This window comes from Panulirus ornatus, chromosome 14, assembly GCF_036320965.1.
Source record: "Panulirus ornatus isolate Po-2019 chromosome 14, ASM3632096v1, whole genome shotgun sequence".
Classification (NCBI taxonomy): Eukaryota; Metazoa; Arthropoda; class Malacostraca; order Decapoda; family Palinuridae; genus Panulirus; species Panulirus ornatus.
This window is the reverse complement of record NC_092237.1, coordinates 46,843,714-46,864,681: the sequence shown is the minus strand read 5'-3', so window position 1 is coordinate 46,864,681 and position 20,968 is coordinate 46,843,714. Positions and strand designations below refer to the sequence as shown.

The 20,968-nt window shown below is 39.8% G+C and overlaps 1 protein-coding gene across 14 annotated transcripts in view; it reads left to right on the top strand.

Moving 5' to 3' along the window:
• Positions 1–20,968, top strand: part of LOC139753374 (uncharacterized) — a 113,100-nt gene that overhangs the window by 4,448 nt on the left and 87,684 nt on the right. For 7 of the 14 annotated variants that reach the window (XM_071669791.1, XM_071669789.1, XM_071669788.1 and 4 more), the window contains exons 2-3: positions 5,569–5,693; positions 8,336–8,415. The exons of 1 other annotated variant lie outside the window; for it this stretch is intronic. In XM_071669791.1, the coding sequence (XP_071525892.1) occupies positions 5,570–5,693; positions 8,336–8,415 (204 nt within the window). In that variant the 5' untranslated portion in view covers position 5,569. Of the gene's footprint in view, positions 1–4,519; positions 4,611–5,568; positions 5,694–8,335; positions 8,416–20,968 lie in introns of those variants that run through there. 6 more of the 14 variants (XM_071669796.1, XM_071669787.1, XM_071669797.1 and 3 more) reach the window with 4 other exon arrangements.

Sequence of the window (20,968 nt, the reverse complement as noted above, 5' to 3'; positions counted from 1 at the left end):
AAATACATAAATTCTTACTTCATTTTACTGCCAAGAAGCCAGCACACAAAACATTTTGATGCATTTACGGAATCACATTTTTTGATAAGGTCACAAGATGAGATCACTGAATCATCGAAGGAGGATGTCACTCCATTAGTATGATATCCCAGCTTGCAAGTTTTGTCATCAGCCAGGACATGTTTTTCTTATTCTCTGGCTGAAACTATATATGACTAGGAATTGATTGAAACTGGCTGGCTCTCCTTTTCTGTCCATGGACATACCTTGGGTCTATAATGCTTCAATTGCCTTTCGTTCCTTGTTAATGTTACATTTATCAGAATTATTGTCCCTAGTGCTGTATATTCATGAAGATATTTGAATTTGATATTCCAATCCTGAGTTGATAAGATTTGCACAATATAATGCGTTATCTTCCATGGTTAGTGTATCCTTTATTGAGTTTCTTTTTTGTAGCTGATACTTCTGTTTAGTTTTTTAGTAATGCCTGTCATTGGTTTTCATCTCGGGTATGAATGTTCTGATATTCCCAATTGCCACCATTCCTCTTGCTGATTTTTACAGATCTTGCTCTGTCTCAGTATCCTTATCACATCTTGTCAAGGTTGGTTATTGACTAGTTCGACTGTCATATCACCTGTTCCTATTTCCATGTTTTTATATCTTAGGTTCCTGTTTCACATCTGTTCATAAGGTTTCTCATTTATTCTTGTTTCTTAGTCTGGTCAGCCATTCATGCTCAGCAAGATACTTGCTTATCTAGGCTAGGTTCACTTACTACACGCATGATGTCTCACTCCCCACACTACAAACATCATTATGAAGGCCATAAACAAGCTGCAAGCCCACAGAACACATGGTTACATTGTTGTACATTGATGTTATTCATGATTTTTATCGTGATCATACTAAATTTCAGGCTGGCTTTCAGTGTCAAAAATGCACCAAAAAAAAGTTGCGGAAAAATGTGAAAATTGTTCTCTTAGATGATATGTAAAGTGACACATGTAAATGAATAAACACCGATCATTATCACCAAAGACATGAATTCGAGAACAGTTATCTATTTTGTAATGTCACTGTTCCAGGAAAAGTGAAAGTTTTAGGGATTTTTTTTTTTTCACCATGGTCTTATTCTATAACTTCTACTTTAATGTCCCATTCAGCCCATAATCATTGTAAGTAGGTTATTCATAAGGCAAAGCTTTTTTTTTTTCCAAAATGTGCAATACCTCTCCTTTTCATTCACTGATGGGCCTTTTTGGTCTTTAACTAAAGGGCATTGCTTGTAACTTTTGTCGCTCCCCTTTCCTTCACTTTTCTGCTCTGATTTACTATAGTTGTCCTTGTATACAAAGTAACTCTCATTGGCTTTCCTATTTCCTCTAACTCTAACTTGGATGACTCGTAGGATTCCTTCACCCCTTGCTGCTGCTCTTACTAATCCTATGCCCCTCCTTGTTATATCTTTCTGAAGTGTCAGAAAAGCACTTCTTTCTCAGGATGCAAGCAAGGCTTATGGCTCTGTTGGCATCCATCCTTGTGTACAGAAAGAGACTACCTCTGAACTTGCACCTATGCTTGCTCATCTGTTCCCTTTCTGTTTAAAAACCATAACTTTTCCTTCTTGTAAGCGTGTTACTTTTCTAAACCCTCTAACTATTGACATCTACCATTTCCAAAGTCTTTGAATTCCTCCTCAGCTTCCGTATCCTCAGACTTCTTATGTTTTATAACCAGTATGGCTTCTGTAAGGTGAGATCTTCTGTTGATAGTCTTTTTTTATCTTACTTATTTCTGGTCATTATCCCTGAAAGATTTTGGGGAGTCCTAGGCAGTTGCCCCTGATATATCCAAAGGTTTTGACAAGGTATGGCATTAAGGTTTCATCTCCAAGCTCTCCTCTTCTGGCTTCCCTCCCTCACTTTGCTAACTTATATCTTGCTTCCTGTTTGGCCAATCTGTCTCTGTTGTTGTTGATGGATCAGCTTCTCCCACTTTATCCATCAACAGCAATGTCCCCCAAGTTTCTGTTTTGTCTCTTTCCCTTTTTTGTTTTGATCAATGATTTCCTTTCTTCCCCAAAAATCAGATGTGCTCACAATTCAACACTGCATTTCAGTTCTGCTCCTTCTCATATTTGATCTGCAACTCGTCTCAACATAACTTCTGAAGTAAACTTAGGCTTGGACAGGATGTCTTTGTGGGGTAGACATAATGTGGTAAGTTTAATGCCTCAGATGCAGCCCATCTCGCTCTCAAAAATTCCAAGCAACTTTCCTGTCACATTCAGTTGTTCTGTGATTCCACCTCTTAATTCAGTGAATGTACAGATGCTCCACAACTTATGAATTTTCAACTTAACAATGGTGCAATAGTGATACGCATTCAGTAGAAACTGTACTTCAAATTTTGATTTTTGATCTTTTCCCAAGCTAGTGATATGTGGCACGATACTCTCATGATGCTGTGCAGCAGCAGTGAGCTGCAGCTTCCAGTCAGCCATTCAATCATGAGTGTAAACAAACATTACAGTGTACTGTTGCCTGCTTTTTTTATTTTGTGTTTTGTGTTTTTCTATCCCATCATGTTTACAAAATCCCTATCTGTGTCTCCTGCCTCTGGTGAGAGGAAGATGAATGCAATTACTCGAGATGAAATTAAAGATGATTGCCCAGCATGAAGTTATACCCGAGGCACCAAGAAAGTTCACAGCAAAGAAACACTTAATTACAAAATAGGCTTTGCATTAGATAATTTCGCCCAAATAATGAAAGTACTCTGAGAATGTTTAAGGTAGGCTAGGCTAAGCTATGATGTTTGGCAGGTTAGATGTACGGTATTAAATGTATTTTCGACTTACGGTATTTTCAGCTTATGAGTTTATCGGAACATAACCCCATCGTAAGTCAAGGAGCATCTGTACTTGGTATTACTATAAAATCCACAATATCTTGGAGACCCCACATTACAGAAGTAGCTAAGTCTGCCTTTAAGAAACTAGGAGTCCTGTGTAGATGTTGAAATTACTTTTCTTCCAAACAATTGCTCCAGTTATCTGAAGGATTGATCCATCCCTTATGGAGTACTGCTCTTACATCTAGGGTGATTTTGGCTTTGCATCCTTACTTGACTGAGTTGAGTCAAGAGCAATGTTTCAATAACTTTGTACTTCAAAATTTGACCAGTTTACCTTATACTGCAATGTTGGTTCACTTTCCCCTCTTCTATAGGTATTACTTTGGTATTTGCACCTAAGAGCTGGCTACTTGTGTGGCCTTACCACTAGCTAGACCATGCAATGCACAACAAACTGCTGTGTCATATGATTACTATGTGGCTGTTGAGAACTCAAGGATGGGCCATTTTGATAAACATTTCTTTTCCAACACCACAAAGCTTTGGAAGTCTACACACTCTTGTGTCTTTCCCAGTAACTATGAGTTGGCATATTTTAAAATACAAGTTTTCATCTGCATCTTGATCTCTCCGTGTTTTGAGTTAAGTTTATCAGTTTTTTAGTTAGTTATATTTTGTATCTTTTGGTTGTATTCAGCCTTATCTATCATTTAATATCTTTCAATATGAATTATCTCATTAGGGTAGGGTCATGAGGGATAGGGAAAATGTGGATTAGATAATAATGCTCTAATACTGTAAGCTATGGAAATCAAATAATGTGTCCTTTTGCTGTTTTCAGGATATGTATTTGTGGAGATTTTGATATTAGTTCATTCTTACAAAAAATGCATGGTACTTATCCTATTTCCACCGTGTTATCAGTTTAGTTTAGTTAGCTATGCTTCATATTTTCCCATTGGTATTGTAAACTGGGAGTTCAGATGTCTGAAGAGATATAAGAGTCTGACCCCAAGTGGGAGAGGTCTCATATACATTAATTTGAGCCCTAAATTAATGTAGACGTCTAAACTCGCCCAACACTTTTGCAAAATACTGATTAGATTAGAATCAAACATTATTAGGCATGGCAGCATTCATTAGAAGGCATCAGTGATAAAAGATAATAAGCATTCCTTCACTTCACAGAGATTTTTTTTGTATATAGCTCGCAGTGTACAGAAATTATGAAATTTATGTGCAATTGGTAGATCATTTTTAGAGGCCCCTAGCTAGGAACACACCGTCAAGCTAGGTTAGTGTATGGAGGCCATGGTAGTGAATTTTGAATCCATGTTAATGAATTTGTTGAGGACATGGTAGTAAGCATGTAGAGGTAATTGTAGTGAATTTGCAGAAGCCATGGAAATGAGTATGTTGAGTCCATGATAGGAAGTGTGCTTAGGCCACGTTAGTGAGTTTGTTGAGGCACTGGCAATGAGTGTTTTATGGTAGTGAAAGTTAGTGTGTTGAGGTTGTGGGCATGTCAGTGTTGAGGTCATGGAAGTGTGAGCTTGCTGTGGCCCAGGAAATGAAAATCTTTAGGACTACAGAGCATAATATAGAACATTTTCTCTCATGTGTTCACTATTTTTTGCACTTGTAAGGTAGTGCCAGGAATAGATGAAGAAATGGCATCATTCACCCACATCTGCCCTCCAGCTGTCATTTATAATGTACTGAAGCCAAAAACTGGGAAGTAAAATCAGGTAAAAAAAGGACCTTTTAAGATTATGCAGCTTGCATTTTTTTTTATGCTGTAAAGTCTGATAAAAAAAGGTTTTACTAGCATAGTAAAATTTTGCTATTTTTGAGTGCATATTTTTATAGCATCTTTTATATGGCTGTCATTAATCGGCTAAAATGATAATGCTCATTTTCAGACACATGATAAAGTCAGATGTATTAGTTGTACAAAGTTTTCATTTAATGAGGAAGCCATATAGGTCGAGATTCATTATTTACTTCTATTAATGAATCAGTTATGATAGTTGATTCTCATTGATTTAGTGATGAACTTTTTTCAGTGATGTTTGACAAGGAGTGAATTTGTCATTTAAGCATTCCACATATCATTTATTGATGCAGATATCTTGTGTTAAATGAAATTCATATTACTTCCATTTGTATGTAATTCATTGCATTTTGTTTTCTCTGTTTTCACTGAGGCACTACTGTGCTAAGCATCAGGTTAATCACCTTTCACAAAACTTGCTGGAGGGTGTTTTTGTAACCTGCAAAATACACTGGGGCATTGGTGTAAGAGTTCACAATATTATCATCCACTTATAAGTCATTGTAAATCACACAAACATAACAGTGTCTCCTCCACTTATTGATCATAAAGCATGCTGGCACATGACTGTATCCTCTTGTTTTTAAAAGTTGGTATAGATACAGTTGGTTGCATTGACACATGTATTCATCCATGGGGGGAAATGGTTGGCATTGGATCAGTAGTGTTGTTTAACTAGGTGTTCATGGCTGATTGACTGTGTCCTTTGGTAATTTTTGTTTGTATGGGAGTGTTATTTAATGGTGGAGTTGTTACCTCATGAGTATTTCATATGTTTACCAGTAGAAGTAAGTTTTTATTAGAGCTGTTGCTCACTGAAGATAGACCTCTGAAAAAGGAGCTGTGGTTTTGTTATATAACTCTCATTCCAGTATGGATGGAGCAACAAAGCAATGCAAAGTCACGAACATCACAGTTTATGAGATAGAGGAAACACCCTTTAACTCTACAGTCAATTTCAGCATCACCCTTCAGGACCCAAACTGCTCTTGTCAAAGTAAGTTCTGAGCTAGAGTTCTTCCTTCCTGCATAGACCCCCTGATTCTCGGCATATGATGAAACTTTGATCCTAGTTTATATCATATTTACATATACCACTATTCTTCTATAAGCTTGATTCCTAGCCTTTACAGAAGTTTGTTTTTTGTAAGAGCTAAACTGTGCATTTGAATGTGGTATTTACAAAAAAGCTGGGTAACCTCTGGTTTTAATTAAAAGTCCACATGAGGATGGTTCTCCCGAACACCAAATCTAAACATGATTTTCCCTAATCTTGAACATTAATCCCTTTTCCAGTCTGGCAAAAACCATGTTCTTTACTGCAATCTTAATTTTTGAGACTGTGTTATGATAGGCAAAGTTTTATCAATTTTTCTCAGACCAAGTAAAATCTCTTTTATAACCTGCCCTCAGTGTTTGAGGCTAAAGGTATGCATGCTCTTACTTTTTACTGCAATATTTCACAGAACTTTCCATCAAATTTCCTTGGTTCATGGCTACTGAATTTCATTTCCCAATTTATGTTACCATAGGAATGCTAAGTTATAATCTCCTCCTTAGTGTGGTTTCATCACTGCTCTTTTCATGCACTGATTTACCGCGTCATCATGCTTAAACATTGCACGATCAGTTTTCAGTTGGTGTATCATGTATGGTATATTTGATTACCATGCTACTGTGTGTGAAAATAAGCTCTGATATTGATGATATGTCTCCCTCTCTGATCCTAGTATGCTTAGTGACATGCTGATATAGGAAACTTTATACATTTTAAGAACCTGTGTCTCCAAGAGATTCTCAATTCCCCCAGTTTCTTTCATTATAATGGAAATCCCCCATTATAGTACTTTACCATCTCTGAGAAGTTTGTATTCTAATGCTTCATGTACCATTCTGATTGTTCTCTTGTTTTGATCATTGTATCTATGTTTCATACTTTTATCCCTTTGGATCCAATCATTGACTCCTGTCATCAAGAGTGTCATAACAATTGAGTGTGATAGTCTCATGATATATTTCCCCTTTCCCATCAGTTTTTCCTTTTCTCTGAACTTGTAGTGATAACCAGAATGTGATAAGTCCCGCAACTCTAGATGCCTGCTGTAAACAATTTTAAAAACTAGCTGTCATCTGTAATCATGCTGTCATTTCACCACCAGTTAGGTAAGATATGGACATTATACCATCATAATATGTTCTGTGAATATTTTTTGTGTATTATTATTCTGCTCTATAGAATAAATTATTCTTTTGATAAAGGCATTCCTTTAAGTCTGACACTTTCATTGAAAAGTTTTCTCCCATTCGTTCCATGACACCATGAGTTAGTAGAGAAGACATTGATGACAACAGAGAAGGTTGAGAAGAAATTGATGTTGATTGTCATACACTTTAAGATGTTCCTTAGTATTATTACTAAGAAACACCTTGGTTATGAACTTGTTTGTAGGTTTTACTTTTTTCGGTTGGATTAGAATATTATGCATACCTTCAAAAGAAAAAACAACAACTCTTAAGTGGCCACACCAGGTGAATAAAGGGAAAAGTGTCAATTTTTTACAATAAAGATATACATATTAACATCATCTGACATGCTTTCTAAGGAAATTTAGTCCTAGATATACAAACCTCTTAGGTATTTTGTGCCAGTGAAATTAAATGTACTTCCAAAGCATTAAAGTTCTTTGGAAGATGTTGTATTATCAACACCACTGTGCTCTTATTTGGCACAGTTACCCTTTGAGACTTAAGGCTGCCTCCTGTTACAAGGGCCAATCCTCCTCTTTCTTTCTCTTGTTCTATCATGTATCCCTATGGAAAAATAACTGTTGAGATCACATCTTTAGTAATTTTTGTCTCCACAACTCCGACAATATCAGGTATTTTTTCCAAAAGTAATTTTGTCTTTGAACTCTAGCTGTCTACCATTTACTGCTTTTGCATATACATTTGTAACATTACTTTCAGTCCAACATTTTCTGCACATACTTGATCTCTCTGTGATATTGATGAATCTATCACGTTTTCTTGCTTCATTTGATGTCTTTCATTTTTTTTTCTTCTGACTGTATTCTTTGCTTCTTATAGTTGATGCTGTTTTCATCTCTCTTTCAAGATTCTTCTTGCTGGTACCATCATGAACTCCAATTTTTCTTACCTCATTCTATAAATGCTTTTATCATACCCAGAATTTTTATGTTTTTATCTGTTGATGGGATGGGTGTTACCAATATTTATCTTTTATATTTTCCTCGTCATTACCTCCATATACTGTACATCCTTTACTCAATCCTCCTAGTTCTTCACCTCAGTCTTGCTCTCTTTCTTATCCTTATCCTTTTCCAGTTCTTTTTATATCCACTTCCTTGATTTTTTGCAGCCCCTTTGCCTTTGCTACTCCTTCTTGTTTGTTTCATTATCATCAGTTGGGGAAAACCACCTCAAATGAAGTTTTTAACCTTTTGACATATAGGTGTTGTGTTTGTATCAACTGATACAGGCACATGTATATATGTACACATGTGTGTATGATGAGTTAGATATTTATATTTTCCAATATGAGCATGAGACTTGATTGAGTTTGGAAATGTCATTCCTTTCCTCTAAGCACAAAACACACCACGTGAATAATGTTTCAAGTTTGCTTCATTCCAGGACCATGGGCTATCTTTGTTAATGAATGTGAAAAGGAAAAGACTGTTCAACTACGTTCAGTGAAGGTACATCGATTTACTTTGATTTTGTCTGGTATCTCATTTTAAGTATTGTCATATCATATTTTGTGAATCTTAAAAGAGTTTGATTATCATGCTCAACATTGATTATTTTCTTATACATAAAAGTGTAGGTTATTGTATCTAGGTGGGAAAACATTGCACAAATAAGCATAATAATTCCATATTAAGAGATTATTGGTGCATATGCACCTGTGCATGAGAAGAAAGATTATGAGAGGGAAGTGTTTTAGGAGCAGCTGAGTGAGTGTGTTAGTAGTTTTGATGCACGAAACCGGGTTACAGTGTTGGGTGATTTGAATGTAAAGGTGAGTAATGTGGCAGTTGAGGGAATAATTGGTGTACATGGGGTGTTCAGTGTTGTAAATGGAAATGGTGAAGAGCTTCAAGATTTATGTGCTGAAAAAGGACTGGTGATTGGAAATGCCTCGTTTAAAAAGAGAGATATACATAAGTATACGTATGTAAGTAGGAGAGATGGCCAGAGAGCGTTATTGGATTGCTTGTTAATTGATAAGCACATGAAAGAGAGACTTTTGGATGTTAATGTGCTGAGAGGTGCAACTGGAGGGATGTCTGATCATTATCTTGTGGAGGCGAAGGTGAAGATTTGTAGAGGTTTTCAGAAAAGCAGAGAAAATGTTAGGGTGAAGAGAGTGGTGAGAGTAAGTGAGCTTGGGAAGGAGACTTGTGTGAGGAAGTACCAGGAGAGGCTGAGTACAGAATGGAAAAAGGTGAGAACAAAGGAGGTAAGGGGAGTGGGGGAGGGATGGGATGTATTTAGGGAAGCAGCGATGGCTTATGCAAAAGATGCTTGTGGCATGAGAACCGTGGGAGGTGTGCAGATTAGAAAGGATAGTGAGTGGTGGGATGAAGAAGTAAGATTATTAGTGAAAGAGAAGAGAGAGGCATTTGGACAATTTTTGCAAGGAAATAATGCAGATGAGTGGGAGATGTATAAAAGAAAGAGGCAGGAGATCAAGAGAAAGGTGCAAGAGGCAAAAAAGAGGGCAAATGAGAGTTGGAGTGAGAGAGTATCAGTAAATTCTAGGGGGAATAAAAATATGTTTTGGAAGGAGGTAAATAAAGTGCGTAAAACAAGGGAGCAAATGGGAACATCAGTGAAGGGGGCTAATGGGGAGGCTATAACAAGTAGTGGTGATGTGAGAAGGAGATGGAGTGAGTATTTTGAAGGTTTGTTGAATGTGTTTGATGATAGAGTGGCAGATATAGGGTGTTTTGGTTGAGGTGGTGTGCAAAGTGAGAGGGTTAGGGAGAATTATTTGGTAAACAGAGAAGATGTAGTAAAAGCTTTGCGGAAGATGAAAGCCGGCAAGGCAGCGGGTTTGGGTGGTATTGCAGTGGAATTTATTAAAAAAGGAGGTGACTATATTGTTGACTGGTTGGTAAGGTTTTTTAATGTATGTATGACTTATGGTGAGGTGCCTGAGGACTGGCGAAATGCTTGCATAGTGCCATTGTACAAAGGCAAAGGGAACAAAGGTGAGTGCTCAGATTACAGAGGCATGGGTTTGTTGAGTATTCCTGGTAAATTATATGGGAGGGTATTGATTGAGAGGGTGAAGGCATGTACAGAGCATCAGATTGGGGAAGAGCAGTGTGGTTTCAGAAGTGGTAGTGGATGTGTGGATCAGGTGTTTGCTTTGAAGAATGTATGTGAGAAATACTTAGAAAAGCAAATGGATTTGTATGTAGCATTTATGGATCTGGAGAAGGCATATGATAGAGTTGATAGAGATGCTCTGTGGAAGGTATTAAGAATATATGGTGTGTGAGGTAAATTGTTAGAAGCAGTGAAAAGTTTTTATGGAGGATGTAAGGCATGTGTACATGTAGGAAGAGAGGAAAGTGATTGGTTCTCTGTGAATGTTAGCTTGCTGCAGGGGTGCTTGATGTCTACATTGTTGTTTGATTTGTTTATGGATGGGGTTGTTAGGGAGGGGGATGCAAGAGTTTTGGAAAGAGGGGCAAGTATGCAGTCTGTTGTGGATGAGAGAGCTTGGGAAGTGAGTCAATTGTTGTTCACTGATGATACAGCGCTGGTGGCTGATTCGTGTGAGAAACTGCAGAAGCTGGTGACTGAGTTTGGTAAAGTGTGTGAAAGAAGAAGGCTGAGAGTAAATGTGAATAAGAGCAAGGTTATTAGGTGCAGTAGGGTTGAGGGGCAAGTCAATTGGGAGGTAAGTTTGAATGGAGAAAAACTGGAGGAAGTGAAGTGTTTTAGATATCTGAGAGTGGATTTGTTAGTGGATGGAACCATGGAAGTGGAAGTGAATTCATAGGGTGGGGGAGGGGACAAAAGTTTTGGGAGCGTTAGAAAATGTGTGGAAGTCGAGAACGTTATCTTGGAAAGCAAAAATGGCTATGTTTGAAGGAATAGTCGCTCCAACAATGTTATATGATTGTGAGGCATGGGCTATAGATAGAGTTGTATGGAGGAGGGTGGATGTTCTAGAAATGAGATGTTTGAGGAGAATATGTGGTGTGAGGTGGTTTGATCGAGTAAGTAATGAAAGGGTAAGAGAGATGTGTGGTAATAAAAAGAGTGTGGTTAAGAGAGCAGAAGAGGGTGTTTTGAAATGGTTTGGTCACATGGAGAGAATGAGTGAGGAAAGATAGACCAAGAGGATATATGTGTCAGAGGTGGAGGGAACAAGGAGAAGTGGGAGACCAAATATATATATATATATATATATATATATATATATATATATATATATATGCTCTGTGGAAGGTATTAAGAATATATGGTGTGGGAGGCAAGTTGTTAGAAGCAGTGAAAAGTTTTTATCGAGGATGTAAGGCATGTGTACGTGTAGGAAGAGAGGAAAGTGATTGGTTCTCAGTGAATGTAGGTTTGCGGCAGGGGTGTGTGATGTCTCCATGGTTGTTTAATTTGTTTATGGATGGGGTTGTAAGGGAGGTAAATGCAAGAGTCCTGGAAAGAGGGGCAAGTATGAAGTCTGTTGGGGATGAGAGAGCTTGGGAAGTGAGTCAGTTGTTGTTCGCTGATGATACAGCGCTGGTGGCTGATTCATGTGAGAAACTGCAGAAGCTGGTGACTGAGTTTGGTAAAGTGTGTGGAAGAAGAAAGTTGAGAGTAAATGTGAATAAGAGCAAGGTTATTAGGTACAGTAGGGGTGAGGGTCAAGTCAATTGGGAGGTGAGTTTGAATGGAGAAAAACTGGAGGAAGTGAAGTGTTTTAGATATCTGGGAGTGGATCTGTCAGCGGATGGAACCATGGAAGCGGAAGTGGATCATAGGGTGGGGGAGGGGGCGAAAATTTTGGGAGCCTTGAAAAATGTGTGGAAGTCGAGAACACTATCTCGGAAAGCAAAAATGGGTATGTTTGAGGGAATAGTGGTTCCAACAATGTTGTATGGTTGCGAGGCGTGGGCTATGGATAGAGATGTGCGCAGGAGGATGGATGTGCTGGAAATGAGATGTTTGAGGACAATGTGTGGTGTGAGGTGGTTTGATCGAGTAAGTAACGTAAGGGTAAGAGAGATGTGTGGAAATAAAAAGAGCGTGGTTGAGAGAGCAGAAGAGGGTGTTTTGAAATGGTTTGGGCACATATACATACCTACACAGCTTTCCATGGTTTACCCCAGACGCTTCACATGCCTTGACTCAATCCACTGACAGCACGTCAACCCCGGTATACCACATCGCTCCAATTCACTCTATTCCTTGCCCTCCTTTCACCCTCCTGCATGTTCAGGCCCCGATCACACAAAATCTTTTTCACTCCATCTTTCCACCTCCAACTTGGTCTCCCTCTTCTCGTTCCCTCCACCTCCGACACATATATCCTCTTGGTCAATCTTTCCTCACTCATTCTCTCCATGTGCCCAAACCATTTCAAAACACCCTCTTCTGCTCTCTCAACCACGCTCTTTTTATTTCCACACATCTCTCTTACCCTTACGTTACTTACTCGATCAAACCACCTCACACCACACATTGTCCTCAAACATCTCATTTCCAGCACACCCATCCTCCTGCGCACAATTCTATCCATAGCCCACGCCTCGCAACCATACAACATTGTTGGAACCACTATTCCTTCAAACATACCCATTTTTGCTTTCCGAGATAATGTTCTCGACTTCCACACATTCTTCAAGGCTCCCAGAATTTTCGCCCCCTCCCCCACCCTATGATCCACTTCCGCTTCCATGGTTCCATCCGCTGCCAGATCCACTCCCAGATATCTAAAACACTTCACTTCCTCCAGTTTTTCTCCATTCAAACTCACCTCCCAATTGACTTGACCCTCAATCCTACTGTACCTAATAACCTTGCTCTTATTCACATTTACTCTTAACTTTCTTCTTTCACACACTTTACCAAACTCAGTAACCAGCTTCTGCAGTTTCTCACATGAATCAGCCACCAGCGCTGTATCATCAGCGAACAGCAACTGACTCACTTCCCAAGCTCTCTCATCTCCAACAGACTTCATACTTGCCCCTCTTTCCAAAACTCTTGCATTCACCTCCCTAACAACCCCATCCATAAACAAATTAAACAACCATGGAGACATCACACACCCCTGCCGCAAACCTACATTTACTGAGAACCAATCACTTTCCTCTCTTCCTACACGTACACATGCCTTACATCCTCCATAAAAACTTTTCACTGCTTCTAACAACTTTCCTCCCACACCATATATTCTTAATACCTTCCACAGAGCATCTATATCAACTCTATCATATGTCTTCTCCAGATCCATAAATGCTACATACAAATCCATTTGCTTTTCTAAGTATTTCTCACATACATTCTTCAAAGCAAACACCTGATCCACACATCCTCTACCACTTTTGGAACCACACTGCTCTTCCCCAATCTGATGCTCTGTACATGCCTTCACCCTCTCAATCAATACCCTCCCATATAATTTCCCAGGAATACTCAACAAACTTATACCTCTGTAATTTGAGCACTCACTCTTATCCCCTTTGCCTTTGTACAATGGCACTATGCATGCATTCCGCCAATCCTCAGGCACCTCACCATGAGTCATACATACATTAAATAACCTTACCAACCAGTCAACAATACAGTCACCCCCTTTTTTAATAAATTCCACTGCAATACCATCCAAACCCGCTGCCTTGCCGGCTTTCATCTTCCGCAAAGCTTTTACTACCTCTTCTCTGTTTACCAAATCATTTTTTCTAACCCTCTCACTTTGCACACCACCTCGACCAAAACACCCTATATCTGCCACTCTATCATCAAACACATTCAACAAACCTTCAAAATACTCACTCCATCTCCTTCTCACATCACCACTACTTGTTATCACCTCCCCATTTGCGCCCTTCACTGAAGTTCCCATTTGCTCCCTTGTCTTACGCACTTTATTTACCTCCTTCCAGAACATCTTTTTATTCTCCCTAAAATTTAATGATACTCTCTCACCCCAACTCTCATTTACCCTTTTTTTCACATCTTGCACCTTTCTCTTGACCTCCTGTCTCTTTCTTTTATATGTCTCCCACTCAATTGCATTTTTTCCCTGCAAAAATAGTCCAAATGCCTCTCTCTTCTCTTTCACTAATACTCTTACTTCTTCATCCCACCACTCACTACCCTTTCTAATCAACCCACCTCCCACTCTTTTCATGCCACAAGCATCTTTTGCGCAATCCATCACTGATTCCCTAAATACATCCCATTTCTCCCCCACTCCCCTTACTTCCATTGTTCTCACCTTTTTCCATTCTGTACTCAGTCTCTCCTGGTACTTCCTCACACAAGTCTCCTTCCCAAGCTCACTTACTCTCACCACCCTCTTCACCCCAACATTCACCCTTCTTTTCTGAAAACCCATACAAATCTTCACCTTAGCCTCCACAAGATAATGATCAGACATCCCTCCAGTTGCACCTCTCAGCACATTAACATCCAAAAGTCTCTCTTTCGCGCGCCTGTCAATTAACACGTAATCCAATAACGCTCTCTGGCCATCTCTCCTACTTACATAAGTATACTTATGTATATCTCACTTTTTAAACCAGGTATTCCCAATCATCAGTCCTCTTTCAGCACATAAATCTACAAGCTCTTCACCATTTCCATTTACAACACTGAACACCCCATGTATACCAATTATTCCCTCAACTGCCACATTACCCACCTTTGCATTCAAATCACCCATCACTATAACCCGGTCTCATACATCAAAACCACTAACACACTCATTCAGCTGCTCCCAAAAGACTTGCCTCTCATGATCTTTCTTCTCATGCCCATCTCTCTCCATCAACTTTCAGTTTTACCCATATTAATCGAGAATTTACTTTCTTACATTCTATCACATACTCCCACAACTCCTGTTTCAGGAGTACTGCTACTCCTTCCCTTGCTCTTGTCCTCTCACTAACCCGTGACTTTACTCCCAAGACATTCCCAAACCACTCTTCCCCTTTACCCTTGAGCTTCGTTTCACTCAGAGCCAAAACATCCAGGTTCCTTTCCTCAAACATACTACCTATCTCTCCTTTTTTCACATCTTGGTTACATCCACACACATTTAGGCACTCCAATCTGAGCCTTCGAGGAGGATGAGCACTCCCCGCGTGACTCCTTCTTCTGTTTCCCATTTTTAGAAAGTTAAAAAAAATACAAGGAGGGGAGGATTTCTGAAAAATGTAAGAAACAGTTTAGAAAACTGAAACTTCTAGCTTTAAATGAAATGAAAAAATGAATGTCACATAATGGTTCAACCTCTGGCTATGGAAAAGGGAAATGTATAATTTATTTACACAAACGTCAATAGCAGTTCTCATCAATTTAACCACTGTATCAGTAAGCTTCAATGTCTAAGCTACATTTTTTCCAATTTCACTATTTTCTTGTCAAAGCACCATGTATGAAAACTATCACTCCAGTAACACAACTATAAACATTTACTTCCCCCTTAAAAAAGTTCTGGGGAAGTCTGTCTCGATACACTGCGGGACACTCTACCACCTGGCGAGGTTTGTGTTGCAATAGTTCTTGATTCACAAACGTAGTAGCATCACTGGTGGGCGGAAGAACATTCTTGTAACCACAGCAAGGATCACAGTCCGTGCAACTCCATTATGATGGTTCTTCTCATGACGCGACGCTTAAGCTGTGACCATGGTTGAGAGCAGCCATTCCCGACATAATTTAGTCTCATATGGAAACCTGCCGTCGACCCCCTGATGCCAGAGCAGTCGTCCTTGTGAGGCCCTTGTTACCTGGTAGGCCCACGTCAGGCCAGGGGAACTGATCTCACCTGAAACTATCTATATATATATATATATATATATATATATATATATATATATATATATATATATATATATATATAGACGGCAACAAAGCGAAATAAATAAATACAATTTATATTTATATTTATTTCATTTTGCTTTGTCGCTGTCTCCCGCGTTTGCGGGGTGGTGCGGGGAGGCAGACGAAGGAAGTGGCCCGGCCCACCCCCATACACGTGTGTATGCATACGCGTCCACACACGCAAATATACAATCAATACAAATAAATAGATATATATATATATATATTTAATTTGTTTATGGATGGGGTTGTTAGGGAGGTGAATGCAAGAGTTTTGGAAAGAGGGACAAGTACGAAGTCTGTTGGGGATGAGAGAGCTTGGGAAGTGAGTCAGTTGTTGTTCGCTGATGATACAGCGCTGGTGGCTTATTCATGTGAGAAACTGCAGAAGCTGGTGACTGAGTTTGGTAAAGTGTGTGAAAGAAGAAAGTTAAGAGTAAATGTGAATAAGAGCAAGGTTATTAGGTACAGTAGGGTTGAGGGTCAAGTCAATTGGGAGGTGAGTTTGAATGGAGAAAAACTGGAGGAAGTGAAGTGTTTTAGATATCTGGGAGTGGATCTGGCAGCGGATGGAAACATGGAAGCGGAAGTGGATCATAGGGTGGGGGAGGGGGCGAAAATTCTGGGAGCCTTGAAGAATGTGTGGAAGTCGAGAACATTATCTCGGAAAGCAAAAATGGGTATGTTTGAAGGAATAGTGGTTCCAACAATGTTGTATGGTTGCGAGGCGTGGACTATGGATAGAGTTGTGCGCAGGAGGGTGGATGTGCTGGAAATGAGATGTTTGAGGACAATGTGTGGTGTGAGGTGGTTTGATCGAGTAAGTAACGTAAGGGTAAGAGAGATGTGTGGAAATAAAAAGAGCATGGTTGAGAGAGCAGAGGAGGGTGTTTTGAAATGGTTTGGTCACATGGAGAGAATGAGTGAGGAAAGATTGACCAAGAGGATATATGTGTCGGAGGTGGAGGGAACGAGGAGAAGAGGGAGACCAAATTGGAGGTGGAAAGATGGAGTGAAAAAGATTTTGTGTGATCGGGGCCTGAACATGCAGGAGGGTGAAAGGAGGGCAAGGAATAGAGTGAATTGGAGCGATGTGGTATACCGGGGTTGACGTGCTGTCAGTGGATTGAATCAAGGCATGTGAAGCGTCTGGGGTAAACCATGGAAATCTGTGTAGGTATGTATATTTGCGTGTGTGGACGTATGTATATACATGTGTATGGGGGTGGGTTGGGCCATTTCTTTTGTCTGTTTCCTTGCGCTACCTCGCAAACGCGGGAGACAGCGGCAAAAAAAAAAAAAAATATGTATATATATATATATATATATATATATATATATATATATATGTATATATATTCCTTGCGCTACCTCGCAAACGCGGGAGACAGCGACAAATCAAAGAAAAAAAAAAAAATATATATATATATATATATATATATATATATATATATATATATATATATATATATATATATATATATATATTTTTTTTTTCATACTATTCGCCATTTCCCGCGATAGCGAGGTAGCGTTAAGAACAGAGGACTGGGCCTTTGAGGGAATATCCTCACCTGGCCCCCTTCTCTGTTCCTTCTTTTGGAAAATTAAGAAAAAAAAAAAAAACGAGAGGGGAGGATTTCCAGCCTCCCGCTCCCTTCCCTTTTAGTCGCCTTCTACGACACGCAGGGAATACGTGGGAAGTATTCTGTCTCCCCTATCCCCAGGGATAATATATATATATATATATATATATATATATATATATATATATATATATATATATATATATATATATATATATCTTTCTTTCTTTTCTTTTAAACTATTCGCCATTTCCCGCGTTAGCGATGGTAGCATTAAGAACAGAGGACAGGGCCTTTGAGGGAATACCCTCACCTGGCCCAATTTTCTGTTCCTTCTTTTGGAAAATCAAAAAAAAAAACGAGAGGGGAGGATTTCCAGCCCCCCGCTCCCTCCCCTTTTAGTCGCCTTCTACGACACGCAGGGAATACGTGGGAAGTATTCTTAATCCCCTATCCCCAGGGATATATATATATATATATATATATATATATATATATATATATATATATATATATATATATATATATACACATATATTTGGACGATTTTTGCAGGGAAAAAATGCAATTGAGTGGGAGATGTATAAAAGAAAGAGACAGGAGGTCAAGAGAAAGGTGCAAGAGGTGAAAAAAAGGGCAAATGAGAGTTGGGGTGAGAGAGTATCATTAAATTTTAGGGAGAATAAAAAGATGTTCAGGAAGGAGGTAAATAAAGTGCGTAAGACAAGGTTGCAAATGGGAACTTCAGTGAAGGGCGCAAATGGGGAGGTGATAACAAGTAGTGGTGATGTGAGAAGGAGATGGAGTGAGTATTTTGAAGGTTTGTTGAATGTGTTTGATGATAGAGTGGCAGATATAGGGTGTTTTGGTCGATGTGGTGTGCAAAGTGAGAGGGTTAGAGAAATGATTTGGTAAATAGAGAAGAGGTAGTAAAAGCTTTGCGGAAGATGAAGCCGGCAAGGCAGCAGGTTTGGATGGTATTGCAGTGGAATTTATTAAAAAAGGGGGTGACTGTATTGTTGACTGGTTGGTAAGGTTATTTAATGTATGTATGACTCATGGTGAGGTGCCTGAGGATTGGCGGAATGCGTGCATAGTGCCATTGTACAAAGGCAAAGGGGATAAGAGTGAGTGCTCAAATTACAGAGGTATAAGTTTGTTGAGTATTCCTGGTAAATTATATGGGAGGGTATTGATTGAGAGGGTGAAGGCATGTACAGAGCATCAGATTGGGGAAGAGCAGTGTGGTTTCAGAAGTGGTAGAGGATGTGTGGATCAGGTGTTTGCTTTGAAGAATGTATGTGAGAAATACTTAGAAAAGCAAATGGATTTGTATGTAGCATTTATGGATCTGGAGAAGGCATATGATAGAGTTGATATATATGCTCTGTGGAAGGTATTAAGAATATATGGTGTGGGAGGCAAGTTGTTAGAAGCAGTGAAAAGTTTTTATCGAGGATGTAAGGCATGTGTACGTGTAGGAAGAGAGGAAAGTGATTGGTTCTCAGTGAATGTAGGTTTGCGGCAGGGGTGTGTGATGTCTCCATGGTTGTTTAATTTGTTTATGGATGGGGTTGTAAGGGAGGTAAATGCAAGAGTCCTGGAAAGAGGGGCAAGTATGAAGTCTGTTGGGGATGAGAGAGCTTGGGAAGTGAGTCAGTTGTTGTTCGCTGATGATACAGCGCTGGTGGCTGATTCATGTGAGAAACTGCAGAAGCTGGTGACTGAGTTTGGTAAAGTGTGTGGAAGAAGAAAGTTGAGAGTAAATGTGAATAAGAGCAAGGTTATTAGGTACAGTAGGGGTGAGGGTCAAGTCAATTGGGAGGTGAGTTTGAATGGAGAAAAACTGGAGGAAGTGAAGTGTTTTAGATATCTGGGAGTGGATCTGTCAGCGGATGGAACCATGGAAGCGGAAGTGGATCATAGGGTGGGGGAGGGGGCGAAAATTCTGGGAGCCTTGAAGAATGTGTGGAAGTCGAGAACATTATCTCGGAAAGCAAAAATGGGTATGTTTGAAGGAATAGTGGTTCCAACAATGTTGTATGGTTGCGAGGCGTGGGCTATGGATAGAATTGTGCGCAGGAGGATGGGTGTGCTGGAAATGAGATGTTTGAGGACAATGTGTGGTGTGAGGTGGTTTGATCGAGTAAGTAACGTAAGGGTAAGAGAGATGTGTGGAAATAAAAAGAGCGTGGTTGAGAGAGCAGAAGAGGGTGTTTTGAAATGGTTTGGGCACATGGAGAGAATGAGTGAGGAAAGATTGACCAAGAGGATATATGTGTCGGAGGTGGAGGGAACGAGAAGAGGGAGACCAAGTTGGAGGTGGAAAGATGGAGTGAAAAAGATTTTGTGTGATCGGGGCCTGAACATGCAGGAGGGTGAAAGGAGGGCAAGGAATAGAGTGAATTGGAGCGATGTGGTATACCGGGGTTGACGTGCTGTCAGTGGATTGAGTCAAGGCATGTGAAGCGTCTGGGGTAAACCATGGAAAGCTGTGTAGGTATGTATATGTGCCCAAACCATTTCAAAACACCCTCTTCTGCTCTCTCAACCACGCTCTTTTTATTTCCACACATCTCTCTTACCCTTACGTTACTTACTCGATCAAACCACCTCACACCACACATTGTCCTCAAACATCTCATTTCCAGCACACCCATCCTCCTGCGCACAATTCTATCCATAGCCCACGCCTCGCAACCATACAACATTGTTGGAACCACTATTCCTTCAAACATACCCATTTTTGCTTTCCGAGATAATGTTCTCGACTTCCACACATTCTTCAAGGCTCCCAGAATTTTCGCCCCCTCCCCCACCCTATGATCCACTTCCGCTTCCATGGTTCCATCCGCTGCCAGATCCACTCCCAGATATCTAAAACACTTCACTTCCTCCAGTTTTTCTCCATTCAAACTCACCTCCCAATTGACTTGACCCTCAATCCTACTGTACCTAATAACCTTGCTCTTATTCACATTTACTCTTAACTTTCTTCTTTCACACACTTTACCAAACTCAGTAACCAGCTTCTGCAGTTTCTCACATGAATCAGCCACCAGCGCTGTATCATCAGCGAACAGCAACTGACTCACTTCCCAAGCTCTCTCATCTCCAACAGACTTCATACTTGCCCCTCTTTCCAAAACTCTTGCATTCACCTCCCTAACAACCCCATCCATAAACAAATTAAACAACCATGGAGACATCACACACCCCTGCCGCAAACCTACATTTACTGAGAACCAATCACTTTCCTCTCTTCCTACACGTACACATGCCTTACATCCTCGATAAAAACTTTTCACTGCTTCTAACAACTTGCCTCCCACACCATATATTCTTAATATCTTCCACAGAGCATCTATATCAACTCTATCATATGTCTTCTCCAGATCCATAAATGCTACATACAAATCCATTTGCTTTTCTAAGTATTTCTCACATACATTCTTCAAAGCAAACACCTGATCCACACATCCTCTACCACTTTTGGAACCACACTGCTCTTCCCCAATCTGATGCTCTGTACATGCCTTCACCCTCTCAATCAATACCCTCCCATATAATTTCCCAGGAATACTCAACAAACTTA